General features: G+C 34.6%; 3 protein-coding genes across 4 annotated transcripts; all 3 read right to left on the minus strand.

Annotated features, from left to right (window-relative positions):
- Positions 1-554: 554 nt before the first annotated feature.
- LOC109070851 (ataxin-7-like protein 3) lies at positions 555-6,665 on the minus strand. Of its 2 annotated transcripts, none has more exons than XM_019087355.2 (8): positions 6,404-6,665; positions 5,649-5,769; positions 5,271-5,403; positions 4,135-4,306; positions 3,849-3,946; positions 3,651-3,709; positions 3,315-3,360; positions 555-2,149 (listed from the first exon to the last, which is right to left on the minus strand). In XM_019087355.2, the coding sequence occupies exons 2-8, from the start codon at positions 5,697-5,699 to the stop codon at positions 2,145-2,147; spliced, it is 564 nt and encodes a 187-aa protein (XP_018942900.1). In that variant the 5' UTR covers positions 5,700-5,769; positions 6,404-6,665; the 3' UTR covers positions 555-2,144. The 2 variants fall into 2 exon arrangements, with proteins under 2 accessions (XP_018942900.1, XP_018942901.1); XM_019087356.2 differs by having other exon boundaries at positions 3,687-3,709; positions 6,404-6,660.
- A 1,770-nt stretch (positions 6,666-8,435) lies between these two features.
- LOC122146966 (band 3 anion exchange protein-like) lies at positions 8,436-11,998 on the minus strand. The gene is made up of 4 exons (XM_042767309.1): positions 11,779-11,998; positions 11,511-11,680; positions 11,189-11,362; positions 8,436-9,041 (listed from the first exon to the last, which is right to left on the minus strand). Exons 1-4 carry the CDS (start codon positions 11,990-11,992, stop codon positions 8,961-8,963), a joined length of 639 nt encoding a protein of 212 aa, XP_042623243.1. The 5' UTR covers positions 11,993-11,998; the 3' UTR covers positions 8,436-8,960.
- A 696-nt stretch (positions 11,999-12,694) lies between these two features.
- LOC109106320 (band 3 anion exchange protein-like) lies at positions 12,695-22,528 on the minus strand. Its single transcript, XM_042767308.1, has 14 exons — positions 22,419-22,528; positions 21,497-21,539; positions 20,274-20,454; positions 19,057-19,192; positions 18,152-18,218; positions 17,983-18,025; positions 17,630-17,814; positions 16,966-17,176; positions 15,582-15,785; positions 14,487-14,635; positions 14,182-14,376; positions 13,287-13,535; positions 13,094-13,183; positions 12,695-12,883 (listed from the first exon to the last, which is right to left on the minus strand). The coding sequence occupies exons 3-14, from the start codon at positions 20,440-20,442 to the stop codon at positions 12,713-12,715; spliced, it is 1,869 nt and encodes a 622-aa protein (XP_042623242.1). The 5' UTR covers positions 20,443-20,454; positions 21,497-21,539; positions 22,419-22,528; the 3' UTR covers positions 12,695-12,712.
- Between the last annotated feature and the right edge of the window lie 616 nt (positions 22,529-23,144).

Consider the following 23,144-nt stretch of genomic DNA (forward strand, 5'->3'; position numbering starts at 1 on the left):
ACACATACATATATGTGTGTGTATATATATATATATATATATATATATATATATATATATATATATATGGGGACCAGAGTTTAAAAAAAAACAAAAAAAAAACCCTAAGGGAGGCCTTTGTTATTTCTATTCTATATTTTAGCAAAGGCAAAGTTCCAAATACATTTCATTTGTTCATAAGATTTGGCTGTAAACACAGACAAGCAGTGATAAAAAAAAATCTATATAAAAGCATTTTCACACTACATTTGAAATCACAGGGTAAGTACTATAATTGTAGTAGTAATGAAATCCAGACATACAACATCTGCAATGTTGCCATTGTTAGACATACTGCTTATTTCCTTTAATGCTATTCACTTGCCCTACTCAATTTGAGGACCAGAACTGATTGACAAAAAGTAGCCAGTTAATTAATTGTACATTTTTTATCTGTGAACACAAAAGAAGCCTAAACCTCACATGATACATTTTACCAAGGGACTTAAAGGCTCACAGTTGAATTTTTTTTTAAAATTTCTGTTTAGAATTTCTGAAACACAACATGAAACATGTTCAGAGTTCTGATCTTTTATTACATGACATGTCCATAAGCGTACGGCTCACAGTCAGGATAGCAGCATCTTTCACCTAGTCAAATATATATATACACACAGTCACAAACAAAGTGAGACCGCACAGGACACCTTACACTGTAAACATCTAAAACATAAAAAAAAAAACGAGAAAAGAAAAACATTTCAATGATAAAGATATTCTCAAGCCTTAATTCTTTTTGGAGATCTATGCCAAACTGTCTTCGCTCTCTTTGTAATCAATAACTTGCTATTGAAAAAAAACGTAGTATGATGATGTGCTATAGATCTAGTGACATAATATAGTACAATTGTACCACACTTTGGCTATTAAACTATAGAGAGAAGAAAATACTCTACTGGATCATGATTCTCCAAAAATGTAATAAAAACCTGTGTAGTAATTACTCGATTAGGACTGACTGGGAACTGTTCACACTGATTTATGTTTTATATTTTTTGTTATTAATCTTTAACAATTTAATTATTAACTGTTGCAAAATCCTCCCAGAATGAAAGACTGCATATGAGAATCGTTCATTTAGAAAGAATCCTGCACCTTAGTGATGGGAGAGCTCAACTGGCCCAGCGTCTGTCTACTGATACAATGAGTTCTTACTTCCTCCCTGAGAGAATCGTGCAAGTTCCTCTATCATAGATGTGTCATTTTTGAGAAACCAGCCATCAAAGCTGCATGAACAGGATATGAGAGATTGTGCAAAAAAATAATGAAGACAAGAAAAAAAGAGAAAAAGTAAACTGAATGACAGAAGAATTAGTCCACATCTCCTCCACTGATCAGCATAATTCAGATCACACAATCCCGTGATAAGGTGAACTGTGTGGCACTGTGGGTAGTTAGTGACTCCTGCTACCCACAGTGTTATTGAGAGAATGTCTCATCTCTTAGCAACACGCACGAACTGTCCCAGTTCTCCACACATCGCTTAGGACCAAGCAAAGCTCAAGAAAACCATTCACCAGACAGTTAAATAAAATTATTTTCAAAAACTTTCAATAACTCAAAGACCGTTGACTGCTAGCATACATTATCACTTACAACATTTTTAACCGGCATGTAAACCTTTTAAATTGGACCTTGGACTTGCTGAATGCAACTTAAGGGGCCGTTAACACAGAATGTTTTTGTATTCCACTCCACTGCATTTCCATTGTGTTTCTTTGTAAACATGCGCTAGATGGTCGTGTTTGACAATTAAGCAAAAGAAGTTTAATTCCAAAATAAATGCGTCTTGCGTTTTCCCCCCATTTCCAATGTCACATTTTTCAAAGCAAAAACAAGTTCTGTGTGAATGACCACTACAGGCCCCATATACTGCAAGTGAAATCGAAGAACGAACTGGTGTGATGTAATTTCGAACAAAATCATTTGGAGTTCGCTTTGGGTGTTCGAAACAGCTTGCAAAAGCAAACTTTCTGGAAAGGTTTGCTCTGGCTGGTAAATGCCTTCGAACTACCATTGGTCCGTGACGATTGCATAATGAGTAGGTGTGCTCTGAGGCTCTGCCTTCTTTGACGTGGAAATTTTCCCCGGTTCGTTTCTTCTGTTCAGTCTGTCGAGGTTAGAAGGGAGTAAATGCATGAACACACTGAAGAGCTGCTTTATATGAGAAACTAAAGTTGTAATTCTGTAAATCCCTCAGGCCAACCAAGATGTAGATGAGTTTGTTTCTTCAACAGATTTTGAGGAATTTCAATTTCACTTGGATCTTCTGCAGTGAATGGGTGCCGTCAGGATGAGAGTCCAAACAGCTGATAAAAACATTATAATAATCTACAAGTTATTCACACGACTTCAATTCTACAATTAAGGTCTTGTGGAGTTGAAAAATTGTGTTCGTAAGAAACAAATCCAATTTAACGTTAAACCGTCACTTCTGAGTTCCTCCATTGAAAAAAAACATAAAAATCCAGAGACATATTTATTTAGGACAGTTTTGGACTGTTTCATTTGTAAATGGTACTTGATCTGTGCATATTGCTCTCCTGATTCAGATGACATGACTTTTTCACTGGAGAAAGCAATATTATGGATGGAGGACTCATATTTTAGTCAGAAGCAACAGTTAAAAAAGTCTTAATGATGAATTTGTTTATTAGAAACACTCAGCTTTTCTCTTCACAAGACGTTAATTGATGGATTGGAGTCATGTGGATTGCTTGTTTGTTTTATCAGCTGTTTGGACTCTCATTCTGACGGCACCCATTCACCGCAGATGATCCATTGGTGAGCAAGTGATAATGCAAACCTGTTCGGAGTAAACTCATCTATAACTTGAATGACCTGGTTGGGTAAATTTTCAAAAATGTTTCATTTCTGGGTGAATTATTCATTCAAACTGCTGTATAAAGTGCTATATAATAAATGTGACGTGATTTGAGTGGAGTGCTGAAGTGCAGACATGATGCAAACATGTCCAAGTCGATATGATCAGATGCTCGAATGCTGCTTTCCCCCCCCCATTGCTGTCATTTCTGTTGTGGGTTTATTTTTTTATTGAGAGGAAAGCATGCAGTACATATTTACATATTCATATAAATGCCACTTTCGAGCAGCGTGGGGATGTTTGCTTACAGTATACCGCTGCTGATCAGGTATTTCAAACTTCTTTTTACCCCGAAGCGAAGAACAAAAAAGAACTTTGCCGTGAGTATATCGGGGCCCTTAAACTTGAATATATTACAGATTTCACGCAAGAAAGAAAAACACAGACCTACCATTTTTATGTTTCATGGATTTGGATCTTCTTGGTGAATTTGGATTCTGTGCAGAAAGAAAAGAGACAACAAACATTAGCCTGCACCCAGGATATGAAAATGAAACCAACAAAAAGACATGGCTATGGAAAAGGCAGGCATAAAATGCTACAGTCCAGCACTTATTAGAGAGCTAATGTATGAACAAAACATTCTTGTTGAAAGGAATTGTGGATAAGAATTCTACATCCTTTAATAAACTAATTCTACAACTAGTTTGCACCAGATCCCGTGGCTACAAATCTGAGGGGCCATCTAAGAGCAAACAGAACATCTGTAATAGTAAAACAAACTTACCAAGTGCACAGGCTGTTTCAAAGAATGTAAAAATACCTTATCTGACTTTCTCTTCTTGGCTGGAAAGCAAAATATTAAATATTACAATTATTCAAAACACACATACATTCGTAAATACTAGTTGCAGTTACTATTTATGCAGTGAAATACGGTAATATCTACAATATTGCAAAGAAAGGTGATATATTACAGACTCACCTTTCTTTTCTGCCCCATAAGACCAGTCATTGTCATTGACATCATCATTGTCCTCTTGATCGCTCTCTGATTTGTTTGTGTTGTTGCCACTCGCAATTCTAAATATGCATTTATATATAAACACACACATTACTATCACACGTTCCTCAACAGCAGTCACATGACCAGCATGATCAAAAATGGACTCCAGACATTCAGGCAAGCACCAACCCTTCATGAACATTTGCCTTGAGTTCAGGTGACATCTATATTAAAGTTCTCTTCAGGGAACGTTCAGTTATAATACCTTCGGTTGGCAATGCGACTGCTGTTGCGGCCCATGCCGAGGCATTTCTCCAGGTGAGGAGCAAACCGTGAGGCAGCGATGCTCCGGCTGCAGTTGGGACACACGCACTCTTTGTTTTTCCACTGGTTGTACACTTGCCCGAAAATATCTACTCCAGGCTGGTCCACGATTTCTACAAAAGACAGTAGAAAACAAGAGTTTTGGGTTAAAGGTGGCTTAAATTTTGGTTGGTTCTTTCAAAAGCTGCTTATACAAAGATGGTTCACTCATTTGCCAATGAACAGGAAAAAGCATCTATTTATCTAAATGAAGGAGTCAATTGAGTCATACACTTGGGACTGCACATACTCATTGACTGGACCAATATAAAACATACTTTTTAACACTATTTGATGACTAAAAACAATGTTTATGGGATAGTTCATGTCGAATTTTGTTGCTGACTTGAAATGTGCTATTTAAATATGAGTTTGGCAAGCTGTTTTGAGATTTCAGTATTTCCCTAGTCAAGTACACAAGAGTTGGTATTGAATACCTGAAATTGCTGCCATTACAAATATGGCCTTTCCTTGAAAATGACTTTAGACATCTTGTGTGCAAATGTCATGAAAATTGCTTTTATGGCCTTTTTGTGATTTTTAGAGCTTGAGGGTGCTTTCCCATTTGGTCTCCCTGCCCCCACTGGATAGTGTATTTTGTTTTTATTCTGAATCATAGTACTTTTCCCCAAATTTCACCAAAATGTTGCTGTGATCGCACCTTAAGATAAAAAGATCCTGCTGTTAAGTCATTATAAAAATGAATATCTTACACCCTTTTGGTGAACTAACCACACTTGACTTTAGTCAAATCAGTGAAAATGGACAGGAATATAATCAAATTTTCATTACAAAAGTGGATTAAAACTACCAGTTCACACAAAGGATGAAAAAGATATATAAATATATAGCTCAAGAATTTAAAGTGGCAGAAAACATAACTGCAGCGCATGCTTATAATAAACAGAAGGTTATCATGCCTTTGCGTGAACGCTAATAGCTATTGTTATAGTTATCGTTATCGTTCTTGGTGTGAAGGGCCTTAGGTCCCAGAATGCCAGTTCAATGCCTTATTTGAGAAACATGTGAGACTCTCACCAAAGTCCTTCATACTCTCCTGGTCTGTATCATCCAGGAAAAAGTATCCCTGTTTGACAGCCCTGTGAACCTCGAAACAAAGCCCCAAACAAGCGTCCTCCACCAGATCAGACAGGATCTCTTGAGCAAAGCCCTGTGGGAGAAGGCGCAACACATGCATGTATTAATGTGCTTGAATCACACTGTAACCTTCAGGAGACTACACATCACATTCGCAATCACACATCAGCTGGGAAAAGCAATGAAATGAGTGTACAGTGTATAACATGAGACAGGCTTCATGACGCAGAGGTGAAACACCCACATGTGTTTGTTTATTCAACACAGATCTAATTATGCAGAATATAACATATGAAAAACAAAGGCGTACCCACTCACCTCCATCTTACTGTTGTCCATACTGGACAGAGACACGTCCTCCATTTTCATTTGCAAAAGCCCCAGGAGAAAGCACTGCTGTCTACATGCTGTAGTGCAGCAGTCATGGGCTGAGGAGAGGCTGAAACAACAACAACCCAAACAAAGGAAGACAAATACAGACACAGACAGGGTGTGAGACAGCAATGTATGATTCCGTCTGCATTAATAGTCAAACAAAACGAAAGTCCTGACTATGTAGTTCTGCATTTACTTGTTATATTATGAATAATCGAATATATCAACGATACGTCATTGCACTGACTTGAAAAACAAGCGTTTACATTGCAAACTGCAAACACTCGACTATCGCATTGATGAAGGTTGTTTCATTTTAAAAGCTGTAAGAGATATTTTAATCAAACAGATCGATTGATCACAATAAGATGTACATCCCGTCTCGCCTACAGACTGAAATAACAGCCGTTCAGTAGCTTGAACACAAGAGATCAAGTAACTTACATGCTTTAATAGCATAATATAATAAACGACAAGATATGTTATTAAACATGATTGATGCAAACACTATTATTATGTATGTGGTATTATTATGAGGGCGTTTACAGGGTGGATTCAACAATACAGGCAGCACTGAATTGAATTTTAATCATAAGGGGTTATAGTTAAAAAGACGCCCGCGAAAATCCCAACTCATAAGTGATTTTGGCGTGATTTATACCGTTTATCTGCATCATATGTTCATTACTGTCACTCACCAGCTGAGGAATGGAGGCTGTTGCTGTTGTCGGTCTGTTCACTGCACTGACTGAGGCTGCTCATCTGATCAAATCAATCATCAAATCTGAGAGGAATCTACTAGTTCTCTAATCCATTACTGGTTTGCGCATGAAAGGTAACGCACACAAAAGGCCCTAAGATACATTTCCCTTAAAGTATTTCCTCACAGACAAAAACAAGTTCCACATTCGGACTTCAATCTCTTATCCCAGTCTGTAGACTTCCATTTCCCTTTACCCAGACCTGACCAATCGATCCTAGCTGATCTTATTCTGAACGCCTCACCGCTGAATCGCCTAGCCAGGTCTGAAAGAAGAAAAATGGAAATCAACTGATGAAAGTTAAAGGTAAAATGATGCGTCCCTTTTATGCAGTCTGTGGTCCCGTATCAAATCCTTACGGGACGATATTGTCAACAAATAAGTATAAGCATTTTTTAATACTATTATAAGCAATTATAATGAAGTCAATTTCATACGAGGTATTAGAGAAGCTCATTTGCGCGTGATTGCATTTTGGCGTCTTTGTTTCCATAGCGATGGAGTTTGCAGTGAAGCGTTCAGTTGTTCACGGTGGACTGTTTGACTTAAAGGGACAGGTCACCTAAAAATGAACACAAAAGAAGATAGTTTGACCAAACAGTATTTTTTTTTTATTATTATTATTCTTTTTTTTTTTTTTTTTATCTGCTATGGAAGTTACTGAGGACTAGCAGCTGTTTAGTTACCCACATTCTTCAAAGTATCTTCTTTTGTGTTCAACAGAAGAAAGAACTTTATGCAGGTTTAGAACAACGTGGGCAAATTATGACAGAGTTTTAATTTTTGGGTGAACCTTATTTAAAGTGACAGACACATATTTGCTTCTAAAGTTATAGAACTGTTGTTTTATTACAATTTGGATAGTCTGTTAATATAATATTCCATACATTATCAGAGCTTGGTAGACATAATTATTATATTTGTAGACATGATTAGACAGATTAATTAAAAGATTAGAATTAATGTTCGACCCTGTTTATTAATTTTTATTAATTAATTTATATTTATATTTATATTAATCATAAATATATACATAGTAAATAATCATATATGTCATATACAATTTGGAATTTTAAAAAGTAAAAAAAAGCTAAATTATTTAGATAAAAATGGGACAAATAATTACATAATAATGTAGTCCTAATTTAAGCAAATTAATAAAATAAATAAATAAATAAGAATAAATATTATTTATAATTAATAATTATAAATAATGAAATTTAAAATATCAATATTATTGTGTTCTGTTGCAAATTTACATGAGCATTTTTTCTCATGCATTATTGTTGAGTTATAGTTCCTCCTTGATTATTTGTCCTTGTTTTTTTGGGGTCGCGAATGGGTGCCCCTTATTTTGCCTCACTGAAGGTGGCAACACTAATTTGATATGATTTGTAGTTTGCTAAATATTCGCAATTTTTATTCACTATTAGACAATAAAACTTACAAAAACACAAATACAAATATTTTAAATGAAACCTGAGAGATTTCTGTCCCTCCATTAAAAGTCCATTTCACACAAAATTTGACACTTCAAAAAGTTCATAAAGACATTGTAAAAGTAATCCATATGAATCAAGCAGTTTACAATCAATTTATATGATAAACAGATTTAATTTAGTCTTTTAATTACATATAAACTTCTCAAACATGGCAACCTTGTCCAATTCACTGAGGATTTTTTTTACGTTGTCATTTAAAATCAAGATAATTGAAAATAATTAAATTTCAAGATTTGTTTTTATTTATTTGATTTATTTTTGCTCATTTATGTATACATTTTTATATATTTATATTTTTAATGAGCATTTGTATTTGCTTAAAAATTCATTGTTGAATGTCACAGTCAAATGCTGAGGCAACTGTAGGCTCCAATATGTTAAAACATTATATGATGGTGACAGTACAGGAAAACAACAAACTATCAGACATATTTTTTTACAGAATTTATTATAGATAGATAGATAGATAGATAGATAGATAGATGGATGGATAGATATTTCAAATTTATGAAGTGTCACTTTGGCTGTTTGTCTTATTTGCCTGTAACATGGAAAGGAAAAATGCTTGAACATGTTTGATGTAGAGCTATCTGACAGCATAAAATACATACATTCCTCAGGAAATGCATTCTTCAGGTTTAAGTCACCCAATGATGTCTAGACTGGTACATCTTTATATGAGGGACAGAGCAAATCTACTCCTCCAACAAGACAAAGTATTTATAAAAATTATTTATTTGTATTATTTATTTATCTGATTTTAAAGACCTTATAAAAGGCACTTATATGTACATGATCTTATATGTCATGATGAGCATTATAACAATAATTAACAGAGAATCCCAACACACACACACACACATCAATAAAATGAGTTGCATTAAAATAGGATTGAAGTTGGGTATCATTTGGTCAAAATTTTCATATGCTGGCTGCACTCTAATTCTGCTGACTCTGATTGTGAAAAATTAATTTGGTTCCAGAAAAATGATCTATAACGGCATCTGAGTTTCAGAATACACATCCACTCCCGGCTCCTCTTCAAATGTTGCCTTGGCATCATCACCGTCAAGCTATATTGAAGATATAAAGTAGAAAGGAAATGATTTAAATATGTTTATAGATAATTCTTATAATAATTCTTAAATAAAATGCCATGTCATTTTTTTTAGTGGACAAAACAAGACAAACCAGAACTTTTGAAGAATCTTTTGATGCTTCAGAAAGTGTTTCACAAATCAGGCTATTTTTTTTTTCATAAGTTAAACTGAATTGATTTGGAACTCTGGTTTCAGAAGTTTCAGAACTCTGAGAAGGCTGGACTCATTATTATTAACCAGCATTGCTGACTGTTTCAGTGTGTGCTGTCGTTTTAAATCTTGGCACTGATATACAATATAAATCACTTACTCAGATATCTTTTATTTTTTATGATTAATTAATGAGTAATCTAGAGAGATATCATGTTAAAAACTGAAATAGGAACATTTTAATATCAAGATATTAAAAGCAGATGCAAACTACTCATCTTTTTCTGTCAAAGTTCGCTATTTTGAATCATAATTTACATAATTCATTTACAACATTCAGCAAAACAGTAAAAAAAAAATTTCTACATATTAGGCATTTGAATAAGAGTAAATGTGTGCATGTTTAAACATAAAAATATTGTTTGTAAATAGTTTAAATTGATCACTTTACAAAAAAAAGTGTAGCGTTAGTTCTGGCAGGTCATGTAAATCAAGGTTGCATAAGCTGATGCTCTGATCCATGTCTACCTACGACGCCTATCACTACAGTCCTATATAAGGTCTATTCAGTATTATTCAGCAGCTTTATCACTTGCTCAGCAGCAAATTACCCTTCTCCATCCCCAGCTCCTCCTTTTGTCACAGTCAGGACTCCGCTTTCTGATAGTCCTCATTTTCCCGAATCAGACATCTTTTATCTTGAATATGTTGTTACACTAAAATGTCATTAAGAACATTAATGATATCTGCTACATTTTGGTTCAGTTCTGTTTACCCTAAGGAGGTTATTGCTGCTCTCCCTGCTCATTCATGAGTTTTTGCCCAGAACAGAACCACACTGCTAATCCAAATTGTATTCTAAGTGTATTCTAATCATTTTTGACGATAGTGGTCCTAACAGAAATCTTGTTATTTTTTTCCTTTTCTTTATTCCCTTATATTATTTAATTTAAATAATTTAATAATTTAATACATACTTATGGCATTGCATACTTTTAACCCATATAGTTAAAGGGTTACTCCACCCCAAAATGAAATTTTGTCATTAATCACTTACCCCCATGTCATTCAAGACCCGTAAAAGATTTGTTCGTCTTTAGAACACAATTTAAGATATTTTGGATGAAAACCGAGAGGCCTGTGACGGTCCCAAAGACTGCCAAGTAAATTACATGGTCAAGGTCCAGAAAAGTATGAAATGAATTGTTGAATAAAGTTGTTATTTTTGTTTTCTTCACATACAAAAAGTATTCTCGTCGCTTCATAATGTTACGATTGAGCCACTGATGGCAGATGGATTTTCAGACGATGCTTTTCATACTTTTCTGGACCTTGACAGTGTATTTTACTTGGCAGTCTATTGGACAGTCACAAGCCTCCCAGTTTTCATCCAGAATACCTTAAATTGTGTTCCGAAGATGAACAAAGCTTTTATGGGATTGGAACGACATGGGGGTAAGTGATTAATAATAAAATTTTCCTTTTTGGGGTGGAGTATCCCTTTAAAATCACCAATGCTCCTCTCTAGTCAAGTGCACTCTGACTATATACATTAGTGATGACCTTTTACCTGTTTAAATTCATTTCAGGAGGTCAAATTATAAGGAATTACAGGCTTCAGAAATGTGTGATGTCTGGCATCTGTCTTATGGACTACTGCTAGCTTTTTTTGTTGTTGGGATCATTTGTCTTTTTTGGATGCTATGAACTGTATGAACTGTATGAAAAGACCTGCATGTAGATTCTTAAAAAAATAGAATTTTTTTAATTCTACAGAACAGAATACCATAGTGTTGCATAAATAATTTCATTTTTTGGGGGGAGATATTCCGTTTAAACGTAGGGCCTACGTAAATCAAGATTTAGCAAAACTTGAATGTCAAGAAGATGCAATGGTTTAAGTTCAGTGCACTTTGTTTCCAGCATGCAATTAACTTTTTTTTTTTTGTCTCAGTCAGTGCGCCACTTACATATTTAATCTCTTGCTCAGTGAAAAGTCGTCCAGTTATGAACATGCGCAGAGGGATGGTGAGGATCAGGACGAACGGCAGAGCCAGTGACACAGGGCTCGATTTCACCATCCACAGGATTGCCAGACACACGATCTGGATCGCAGTGAACACATGCATCCTACTGGTGCTGACCTGCAGAGGGAGACAGAGACCAGGATCAATTGGTTTAACATGCAAAAGTCAACCAACCTTGAGAATGGAACATTTACAAGAAAGAAAAACCGAAATGCAGTGACTCCAACAGAGTAATGGAAGATGTGAGAACATCTGAGAGACGTACTTTTGTAGCATAGGGTTCATTGGGGTGATACTTTTTGGGAATAAGGAGGAGCAGGATTCGATCCCAAAGCTGAATCCCACTGAGGGATGTGATTCCCATGTAGAGGAAGATTCCAAAGAGAGCTGTAATAGGAATCATTTTTAGAATGGGCTCCATGAGAATGGACAGACCTGCAAACAGACAGACAAAGAAGATGTTATTGTACCTTTAGGAAGTATAGTATTGCAAGAACCATGTTTAGAAGAAGTTTAGAAGTTTGCCAACATACCAACAAGCAAAGCCACCACTACTCCACTGACTCTCTGTTCCAGAACCTTCTCAATCTCTGGTTTTGGGCCTTTGCTCATGACAGTCAGGGCATTGGCGTGAGATACAGATCGTACAGTTGCGGCACTTAACCAAGGAATGCCAAAAATGGCACTCAGACCTCCCATGCTCACCAGGATGAGAAGATCCATGTGAAAGCCAGAACCCTTGACCATTTTTCTCTCTGGTTTACTCACAATTAGCTTGAAAAACAAGAGGCAAGTGAGAAGATTTGTTTATAAATGAAATCATTATAAATAAATCAAATCATTATCCAAAGCTGATTTCTTTGGTTTCAATAATTTCTGTCACACTGTGTCATCCTGTTTCTACCTGGGAGAAAAGAATAAAAAAAGGTAATCGCAACTTTTTCACTCACAATTCTGATAAAAAAAGAATTGCAAGATATAAACTATTAAAGAATTAAAGAATAAAAATGGTAAACAACTACTTTTTTCCTCAAAATTGCGAGTTTATATCTCACAATTATGGCGTTTCTTCTCAGAAAAGATAAAAATTCACAGTTACGTTTTTTTTATCCTGTGGCAGAAACAAGCTTCCATGTACTCCACATAACTGTAAATTTTACTCAAAATATAATAAATATATTCTGATTGGCTAATTTTGTTATGTTGTGCTATTAAAAATAAAAGTTCCAAAAATCGTTTTCATAGCGATGGAATAAATGAACCATTTTGGGTTCCACAAAGCACCTTTTTGTGAATCTTAAAAAACATACAAACATTTTTTCCATTATAAAGAACATTATGTGCAATGGGATGATTCCTTGGCTGTTAAAGATTCTTTATGGAACCATCAATACCAATAAAGAACAGAAAATTCTCCTTTCCGATCCTGTCAGTTCTATCAAATCATCTTCCTTCAGAAAACATCACTCACGTGGTAATCTGAGACTCTAGGAAGATGAGGATGAAGACCAGCATAGCTGGGACAATAGACGCAAACATCAGCCATATGGGGAAGGGCTTGTGTTCACCCAAAGGGTTGATTAACCATCCCCGCATTTTAGGGTTGGACACCTGAAGACCCTTAGGCACAACCAGTTTCTGTGACACAAGTCAAAGGTTAAAGAGGTCAAGACAGTAGCTTTATAGGATTGGATCTGAATTGGCATCCTAAAAGTGTCATCTATCTATAAAGGCAGCCATTACCCATTATCAAATAAAAAATAAAAGGAATCTAATTCTCATCTAAAATTAAAATAAGAATTTCCAATTAATGTTGAATTCTTTTATAATTAAATATTTGCAGCATACCTGAGTGTATGTATCCTCAATATTGATATCGACAGCAACCATGAGGAAAATTGCAATGGGAACTCCAAAGTCACCGAGCAAACGTCGAATCTATGCATCAAACATTCAGTTCTTTACATTAATGGAACCCACTCATGGAAGACTGTGAAAAAAGTAAATTTGTCAAATTTCCAACAATTCCAAATCTATTTACCTTGCCTGGTAGGAATTTGCCATTCTTGAACATACGTAGGTAGTATGCAATAGAGAAGCAGCCAAACATGAGACACATGGACAGAAGAGCTGTGTTGGGATAAGGCCGGTGTTGAACGGACCTCACGACAGACACATTGCCTGTAGCATTGTCCAGGAGTCTCTGATAGTTGACTACTGAGTGCCAAGGGTCCTCAACTGTATTGTTTAAATGCTCATAATTCAGGATAAGAGGGTGTTCTTTGAAAACCTGGAATAAAGGATGAAATTAATGTCTTGAATGAGTATAATCAAAACTACACTACCGGTCAAAAGTTTGGAATAATTCAGAGGACGTGTTAAATGTTACATGGTTCTTCAGAAATCATTTTAAAAATGCTGATTTGGTGCTCAAGAAACATTTATTATTATTAATATTGAAAATAGTTTTTTTTGCTGTGTAATATTTTTGTGCAAACTGTGATACACTACCATTCAAAAGTTTAGGGTAAGTAAGAAATTAATACTTTTATTTAACAAGGATGCATTAGATTGATCAAAAGTGACAGTAAAGACATTTATTTTGTTTACAAAATGATTTCAGTTTCAAATAAATGCTGCTCTTTTGAAGTTTCTATTTATCAGAGCATCCTGGAAAAGATGTATCATGGTCTCCACATAAATATTAAGCAAAAACTGTTTTCATTATTAATAATAATAAGACCATTGTTTATAAATGAGCACCAATAATAATAATTGATAATAATTTTACACTAAACCAGCATATTAGAATGATTTCCAAAGGATCATGTGACACTGAAGGCTGAAGTAATGGCTGCTGAAAATTCAGCTTTGCCATCACAAGAATTAATTACACTTTGATATATATAAGCAGTTAATAAAAAAAAAGTGTGCACCCTGCCAAGTTTGGCAAAGGTCTCGTAGATGAAGATGAGGGAGATGAGGATGGAGAAGATTTCTTGAGTGAAGCGGGAAATGAAGCGGACCAGGAAGCTTCCTTCAAATGCAACAATGACCACAACGATGACCACCAGCCAAGCACCAACCCACACTCGGCCTACGATGTACTCAATGTCTTGAGACTTACAGAACTACAGCCAGGAGGAAAAGCATGATGGGAGAATTTAAATGAACTGACCAGCAATTACACAAGAATGATGCTGTATTCAAATAGATGTTGTAAAATGAGAGAAACACTCACATTAAAAAAGGCCTCTTCAAACACCAGCAGTGGTCCAGAAAAGCCAATAACTAGTACAGGCTGGGCAGCAATCAGGCAGAAGATAATGCCCAGCACTGAAGTGGAGATCATCAGCTCTGAAACACCCATCATGTTATCCACCTTATCAGCTGTGGAGAAAAGTGTAAGAGAACCAAACAAAAGTATATAAGGTGAGTTTTGATGTTAGGTGAGACTTGATTTGAGTTGTTCAATGATGTTTGGTGTAAAGCATCTGCTGAAAACCACATGAAGACTTATGGAGTTAGAAAAGTGACAAACATTTTTTAAATTGAATTTGTCATTTAACAAAATTAATTTATTGTCATATTTTTTATATTTGAAATTAACATAAAACAATTAAATAATTAAACAAAATTTAGTTGTTTTCTGGCATATTTTATGGATTTGTATTTTTAAACAGGTTTGTAAACAGATTTGTATTTTTTTTTTAAATATATTTTTGGTCAAATTTTATATAATTGTAATTATTTCTATAAAATCCAGTTAAATTCATTCTTGTATCAATATGAATTTCTGGTTTTGAGTTTTAAAATTTTAGAACAAATTATTTAATTTCTAAAACTTTCAAAACAAATATTTACTGTTTAAAAAAAAAAATCCACAAAAAGGAATTTTGTTAAATGTCATTTGGATTTCTAAAATTCTAATCTACTAAATTAAAATACTTTTTTTTCTATTTTTTCACCCTTTTTTCATTAGGACTGAACTCAATCCAAGATTAAAATCTGATTTTTGAAAATGCATCTTAGTTTGAAAAGTCCTATCAGATTTGAAATAGTTTTTTGCATAATTTGGGATTCACTGTTCATGTAAAAAACTGCTTGTTCATTCTTCCCAATATAGTGGACTGTGTGCATTCACTGGTGAACAATGAATGAGTGAGAAAATAAAACAGTACAGTAAATTCTCTGAAAGTTCCAGTTTTCTGTCTTCTCTTTCCACACTGACAGTGTGACAGTGACCGCCTGACAGTGTGAACACTCAGTCCTAAAGATCGGATATGGGAAATATGTGCAACGTGAACAAAGCCTTGTTTAGGCTAAACATACTTACCAAGAAGACCTCCGAAGGTGATGGCTGGTGAGAGAGCAGCAAAGTAGATAAAGATGATTGCAGCGACAACCTGAGTGTTCAGAGCATCAGTGATGTCACTGACGTAGTGTTGATACCGTCTCTTCATGTCTCTAATCATGCCACCGAACAGAACACCAGTACGTGCTAATGGATCTTCTGGAGGGGGTCCTGAGGACTTTGAAGCTGTGGGAAGATAGATTAGCAATAGATGTGCTTTTGTGGTCAGTGGGATTTTTTCCTAAAATTGTATAGACCTGAAGGGGTTTATTTTGTAATAATGACCACTTGACTCTTAATTTTCCCATTTATTTCACAGAATATTTATATGAGTATTTTATTGTCTTACTTCCATTAAGAAACTAGCACAGCCAAAACAAATAATAGTAAAAATAATAGTCATAATCGGGAATCATTTTCCTGGGAGCTTTATAGTGTAGTGTCATTATACAAAAAATATTTGAATGTTGCCGAATAAAATATTCTAGTAAGTTTTCATTCTGTGTAATAAAATGAGATAATTCAGATTTGTACACAAATTTAATTTACATTTTCATTTCATTTTTGTACAGTGTACAGTGCTTGGCTATGATCAATAATTACATCAATATTACATTTTATATATTTAATACTCCTAGATGCTTTTCAGTTTTTGAAAGGTGACAATTTTTATTTTACTTAAATCTACTTTTTCAAACTTGTCTTAGCCTACTGTTTTTTTTGTTTTTTTGTTTTATTTAATTGAGTCCTTTGCCAGATATGAATCTATGAAATTGTTACATGTGGCCTGTTGTCACACCCCTGGACTGTTTTTGTCATGTGTTCATCCTTCATGTGCTTCGTGAACTAGTTTTCCCTCAGGTTTTATTGTGTCATTTGGTTCAGGTGTGTCTTGTTTATTGTCCTCATCATCCCATGTATTTAAGCCCTAGTCTGTGCAGTCTGTGTTTGTCCGGTCTACTACATCCCTACATGTGTCTCCTGCCTGTTCCGTCCTGGATTTACCCTTGTGTGGATCTATTAAAGACTATTTGCATTTATCATCTTCTTCGTGTGTTTATCTCACTGTAGCGTGACACCTGTATTGTCTATTGACATCTAAACTTATCAAAATTTTGTGCACATGAAAGCCAGAATAATCTGATGGCACATACCAAATTTATGTAAGGACTCTTGCTCATTACTCTTACGCAACTGATACATTTATCTTCATGAAATTTGTGTTTGGCCAGGAAGCACTTGAGTTCTTAAATTTCTGTTCAGTTGTTAACTGAAAATACTGATCTACTGCATGTGCAATAGAAGTCTATAAACAGTTATTATATACTTAGATTTACCATGTGTTGTAGTGTGTATGTGTTCTTACGCTTGCGAGGTTTGACATCCAGGCGGAGTTTGGGGTCAGATGGGCGGAGTTTCTCTTGCAGTAGTTTCTTCTGGAAGGGGATGAGTGATGTTAGCATGGACTCATCCTGAATCTCAGTGGGTGGAATCACAATGCAGCAGTCCATGAAGTCTCCCACAGCGTCGGTCAGCTCTCTGTCACTCTGAGCCTGAAAAGCTGCCTGGTTAAACACCTGTATGTAGGAAAAACAAGAGAGAAACAGCTTAAACTTGAAATATATAAAAAAGAAAGAAAATGTAGTGTTTGTCATTCATTTCTTTTATCTTTAGTTAGGTAGAAATTCTTTAGTAGTTCACATTTTCCTTCTAGGGAATAATTAATATGGATGCATTATTAGACCATTCCACTTGTTGTAGATTTTGTTGTCATATTTTTGTAATGCCAGATTGAGTTCCTCTACTAATATAATAATAACTATAATGATCAGGTTGTATGTAATTTGTTGTGGTTGTCGTGTGTTAAGAAACATTATCGTGAAAGTGTACTCTCTTTACAGTACACCTAAGTGGCATATTTAAGGGCCATTTGCATACATCTCTTTTTAATTAATAGAAAAGTCATGCTAAATCTAAATAGGGTACTGTTGCAATGATGCCAGATTTGCTCTTCCTGTCAGATCTCTTACTTTGTCAGCTAGTAGTGCTGCCATTGTTCGGCCACACTCGTGATAGTCCATGTCAGTTGTTGTTGGGCCAATCAGGATGAAGATGAACCGCACAGGCACGGGAGCTTCCAGTGCCGACTCCAGCACCACGGCATCCCGTAGACGCACAAATGCTATTGTAGGCCTCTCCAGGAACTCCAGAGCACCTTACACACACACCATCACAATTATAGTGTAAAAAAATACATTCAATGTTTGCTAACAAAAATGCATGAAAATCTAAATTTTCAATGTAAATGATATAATTGGACTTACAAAATGTTAAACTCAGCATTGTCTTTAAAATATTAATCTGAAATTGATGTTATTCTCACCTACAAGCACCATCGAGGCCTCTGCAGTATGAGTTGCGTCCCTCTTTAGTTGGGGATGAAACAACATAGTCAAAAAATGTAAAATGAGACGTTATTGTATTCGAAACCAAGAAAATAAATGATAGGTAGGTATGCTCAGATAAGTTAAAACAAGAAAAGTTGTGCTCACTTTCTCTGTGACAGAGAATTTCTCCATTTCCACACCTGAAGTCAGAGGCTGGGTCTCTACAGACTGGCTGGAGAGAGAGAGAAAGGAATAAAGTTTGTTAAAGCTTTTAAATGTAAACTGGCTTCAGGCTGATTATTGCTTTCAACAGTAAAAATCTGGGGGGAAAAAGAGAAGAGCATGGTACTGGATTTAAATATATGTAAATACACCTCATACCTGTATATAGAGGTATTAATCTTTAGAAGGAGGTAATTTTTGGTAATGCTACAACACAATGTAACAAAATGTTTTTTTTTTTAAATTTATTTCTGACTTTAAATTTTTATTTCTTTAAATTGCTGCAACAGGCTGCAACACAAACAACACTCTTCATACTACAGTTTATGTTGTAAATGGGAAAAGAGATCTGAAGTGCTTCAACTTTTGGATACAAAATATTTTAGCAAAATGCAGCCTATTTTAGACAAAATTATTGTGCTCCGTCTGCTTGGGCCGGCGCTCCATCAGTGATGTCTGTGAAGTCTAACAGAGACTTGCTTACTATACTTTCTAACACTTTCTAACATTTACAGGGAAAACAGGTCTCAAATGCATTAAACAGCACATGCTTCTGACAGGAAGGCAATCCACTTTAAACTGTAGGCTTATGCGTTCGTTTAAATGGCTTAAAATAATGTTAATCGTCCAGCAGATGTGTTTGAAACATTTGTATATCGATATAAACGGTATTGTCTCATGTAGGGGGAAATTCAGAGTTTCAAATCACATTCCACACAAATACAGAAGTTCTGCATGTGCAATAAAACAATGCTAACAATCGCTCAGTAAGGGTGTGAAACCTTTCAGTGAGTGACAATGATGTCCACCTTTTTTTTTTATGTCAAACGGTGTGGTGTGTGTAGTACCTCTGTTTGTGCATTAATGCTTGAAGAACTTTATCTCTGTCCCCTGGCTGAATCTCCTTTTTGCTAACCAGGGCATCCACAATCTTCTCAATAATACTGGTGAGCGTCTTCTCCTCTCTGTCCAGCATCATCACACCTGATCCAAGGGGAAAAAAGAAAGAAAGAAAGAAAGAAAAAGACAATAATAAAGAGAGAGGAAGGCAAAAGAGAGGAAGAGGACTCTGAAGGAGCCTGAGCTTTATTACAGTAGACATAAACACTAAGGACACAGCTGAAGAGGAGCACAGGATAAGCTGGATTTTCGGGACACTAACTATCTATTACCATCTCATCGAAGCCTGTGTAGTGAAGTTACATTCTTGCTCACATTCCACACTTACTAATAACTAAGCTAACCCTCTGAACTGATATCAGGACAGGACTGGGACTAAGATTTCAGAGCGGGTTCGTTGAGGACACTTGAGAATAACTTTCATTAATAAGTCATTACTATACACATATATGCCTACATAATTCTTAACAGATTAGTACAGTTGTTGTTGCAAATTACTGAAAGCTACTGTCAGAAATGTCAGGTAAATTACAAATGTGCATAACCTATAAATTATTTGTGAAGATACTCTACAATGTAAAAGTTTGGTGTCAGAAAATCCTGATCTTTTGAACTTCCTATCCTATCAACAAATCCTGAAAAAAGGTAGCAAGATTTCCACAAAAATTTTAAGCAGCACAAGTGTTTTCTACATTTATTATAATAATAAGTGTTTCTTGAGCAGCAAATCAGCATATTAATGATTTCTGAAGGATCATGTGACACTGCAGACTGGAGGAATGATGCAAAAAAAATTCAGCATTACAAGAATCAATTACATTTTTAAATATATTCTAACAGAAAACAGTTTTAAATTGGAATATTATTTCACAATATTACTGTTTTCACTTTATTTTATCAAATAAATGCAGCTATGGTAAGCATAAGAGATTCAAAACATTACAAAAAAATCTCACTAACCCAAAATATTTGAATCTAATAATGTATAATAATTAACAATATATAAGTGCCTATAGATCTATTAAGCATTATGTACTGCAATGTACACAGGTATATAATGTTATATAATGTCTGGTAGTGCTTCTACACACAGTGTTTTCAGTCTACTGAAAGCAAGTCTGAGCTGAGGTTTGACCCCATAATGACCTCACAGTCACTGCCTCACCCGTGTTCATTGTCCTGCGTATCTGCACCAGGCTCTTGAAGGTGAGGTAGGAGATGTGGGACGGGCCCCAGTGGCCCGCCTCAACATCATAGGTCTCTTCATAGCCCACCCATCTGCCCATCTCCTGCCAATAGCTCTGCTGGTTTGGGTTCTTCACAGACTCGTTCATCTCCACGTAAGCCTAACCACAAATAACAATAAACTATTACTATTCCTTTTTCTACTAACTATCATACAGCTACACAAACCATCCCAAATGAATTTAAAGTATAGCATACTGATTAATAATGTAGAAATTTATATTTTGATGATTTATATGAATTTGACTTGCTTTTGTTTTGTAGGTTTTGTCAGGTAACCTTAAAATGTATGATTACATTTTATTTTAAGGTGACATTGTTACTGTGTAACTACTTAAATAAATACTGATTAATATTAATTAACTATACATATACTTTCTATAGTGTTAAAGGGACTTCACACAAAAATTCACATTTTGTCATAATATGGAAGTCAATGGCTACCAGCTACTGTTTGGTTTTCAGCACATATTTTCTTCAAAATATCTTCTTTTGTGTTCAACAGAAGAATGAAACTCATTAAGGTTAAGAACAACTTGGGGGTGATTTAATGATGACAGATTTGTAGGTAAACTATGTCTTTAAGGTTAGGAATAAGGATTGGTTTAGGGTTAGTTGCTTGTTACTATAGTAAGTACTTATAATGTATAATATCATTGGCATTAAAAGAGAATGTTACCAAATGTGATTCAACATTAACTTGTAAATTAATTGATTTTATTAAGTCTTCATTTTAACATTTTGCTACAGACCTGTTCAAGTAATTTTTAGGGGGTCAGATCAAGTACAAATTGATTCTGGAGGTAACAACTGCATGTTACAATAATGCATAACTTAGTGTCCTTCTTGTTCTACTGTTGTTATAATTCAAAGCAGATATGTAGACAATTTAAACATGATGGCTGGACCTCTGGTGTGACTGTATATGTGTGTGTGTTTCCTGTCCAGTGATGACTGATAAATTAAAGCTCATGTTTACTCTTCAAACATCAGGAGTGTGCCAGAGTGCAAATTTGGAAACTTATCAGTGAGCATGTCTGTGTGATTGTCTGTCTTATTAATCAAGTCAAGTCTCAAACAGTCATATTAGAATCATGATAATCTGTTTGAAATTGAAATATGGATGTAGGTATGTTTGCTTACCAGTGTCCTTTATTATTGGTGTTGAAGTTTACATTCAGAGCAGCTGGAAAACAATACAATTGACAATTGAATCCTTTAATTATTTAATCTCATTTTTTTTAAATTGTATGGGTGTGATATATATATATATATATATATATATATATATATATATATATATATATATATATATATATATATATATATATACATTTTATATCTTAGATACTGCATACAAAAATAATCAATAAAACTATGCCCTATGAAATAGATTACCTATAAATAATATTTAAAAACAAATGAAATCAAAACCCCAACAATAAGCCAAAGGAATTTTGTGTTTCTTCATTAATGTACAGAGAAAATTTTAGTACTAACATGCAAACAATATTTTGATAGCAATGCTGCAAACTATTATACTATAAAGTTATTGTTCAATAATTTAAAAAGTACGGTACTTAAACTGACTTTTGTTGTTAAAGGCTTAACATTATATTTTTGTTGTACCTCTTGAGTAATACATTTAGCCACTAAAGCGCACATGGTGTGTGTGTGTGTGTGTGTCTGTTTGAAGTTAGTTTGTGTTGACCCTTGTACATGAGAATTGTGAAAATAAAGTTGAACGAGAATAATAATTTATGCTCATGCAGTAATCTGTGTTATTGTTTTTGTGCTCAAAAGTCATCATTTATGCTATTTGCATGGTTATATTTATATAAAGTAATTCTGTTCAACATCCAATGGAAATTTGTTTTAAAATAGAAATAGAACAATTTAATATTTAATTGCATTTTCTATTTTGAATCAATTTTTTTTAATCTTACTATATATACTACCTATACCAGTAAAACACAGTTTAAAAATAAAATTAAAATATATGTAAATCAAAACACATCTAAATTACAGTTAAAAGGCAATAATAGTAACACCAATTTTCACTTACCTTAATATAACTGACCCAGCTGTTCAAGCAATATTCCCTGCCACAGACCCTCAAAAAAGTGTGCAGAGCTTTATAAACTCTGTGTACACCTGCAGATATCTGACACACCTCTACACACACTCCTATACTGTCCATACACTGTTAAAATGCCTGCAGACACACATCTAAACCGGCACATATACATACCCCAAAGGGTACTTGAAAATGACATTAATATCTTAATGTCATTGCATTAAAAAGCTAAATCAAAAAGTATATCAAATTATCAAAGTATATCAAATTATTAGTTATTTTACAGAATGATTTCTACACACACACACACATGCAAAGATTTCACAAAAGTAAAATTTTTAGGTTGAATTGTAAATGTTTGGTTTTAAATGATAAAACACCATCATTACAAAATCATTTCAAAAGTGAAAAAAAAGGTTAACATAATTATAAATATTAAAAAAACAGCATTTGTTTGTAGATGCCGCTTTCTTTGATATTTTCAAAGTATTTATATACTTTTTTTAGGCCAGCTGTATGTACAGTTGCAAATACATTTGACATTAAAGACATTAAAGTATTCGAATGTATCCATATCTCCTTTTGTCTTTTTCTTATACACACACAAACAGACCCAAGACGATGTGTTCTTGGAGTCACCCATAATATTGATGCAGTAAACAGTATGCCTTGATAACTGTGGAATGGCTGGAAAGATCCACTGTGTGTGTGTTC

Source organism: Cyprinus carpio, chromosome A12 (genome assembly GCF_018340385.1).
Source record: "Cyprinus carpio isolate SPL01 chromosome A12, ASM1834038v1, whole genome shotgun sequence".
Lineage (NCBI taxonomy): Eukaryota > Metazoa > Chordata > Actinopteri > Cypriniformes > Cyprinidae > Cyprinus > Cyprinus carpio.

Coding starts and splice junctions, on each gene's coding strand:
- LOC109070851 (XM_019087355.2), bottom strand. CDS start 5,699: ATGAAAATGGAGGACGTGTCTCTGTCCAGTATGGACAACAGTAAGATG. Junction 3,710..3,848: donor TTATGGGGCAGAAAAGAAAG/GTGAGTCTGTAA, acceptor TTTGCTTTCCAG/CCAAGAAGAGAAAGTCAGAT. Junction 3,361..3,650: donor TGAAACAGCCTGTGCACTTG/GTAAGTTTGTTT, acceptor CTTTCTGCACAG/AATCCAAATTCACCAAGAAG.
- LOC109106320 (XM_042767308.1), bottom strand. CDS start 20,442: ATGAACGAGTCTGTGAAGAACCCAAACCAGCAGAGCTATTGGCAGGAG. Junction 18,219..19,056: donor GCATTAATGCACAAACAGAG/GTACTACACACA, acceptor CTCTCTCTCCAG/CCAGTCTGTAGAGACCCAGC. Junction 14,377..14,486: donor TTGAAGAGGCCTTTTTTAAT/GTGAGTGTTTCT, acceptor TCCTGGCTGTAG/TTCTGTAAGTCTCAAGACAT.
- LOC122146966 (XM_042767309.1), bottom strand. CDS start 11,992: ATGGTCAAGGGTTCTGGCTTTCACATGGATCTTCTCATCCTGGTGAGC. Junction 11,681..11,778: donor AGTGGTGGCTTTGCTTGTTG/GTATGTTGGCAA, acceptor GTCTGTTTGCAG/GTCTGTCCATTCTCATGGAG. Junction 11,363..11,510: donor ATGAACCCTATGCTACAAAA/GTACGTCTCTCA, acceptor CTCCCTCTGCAG/GTCAGCACCAGTAGGATGCA.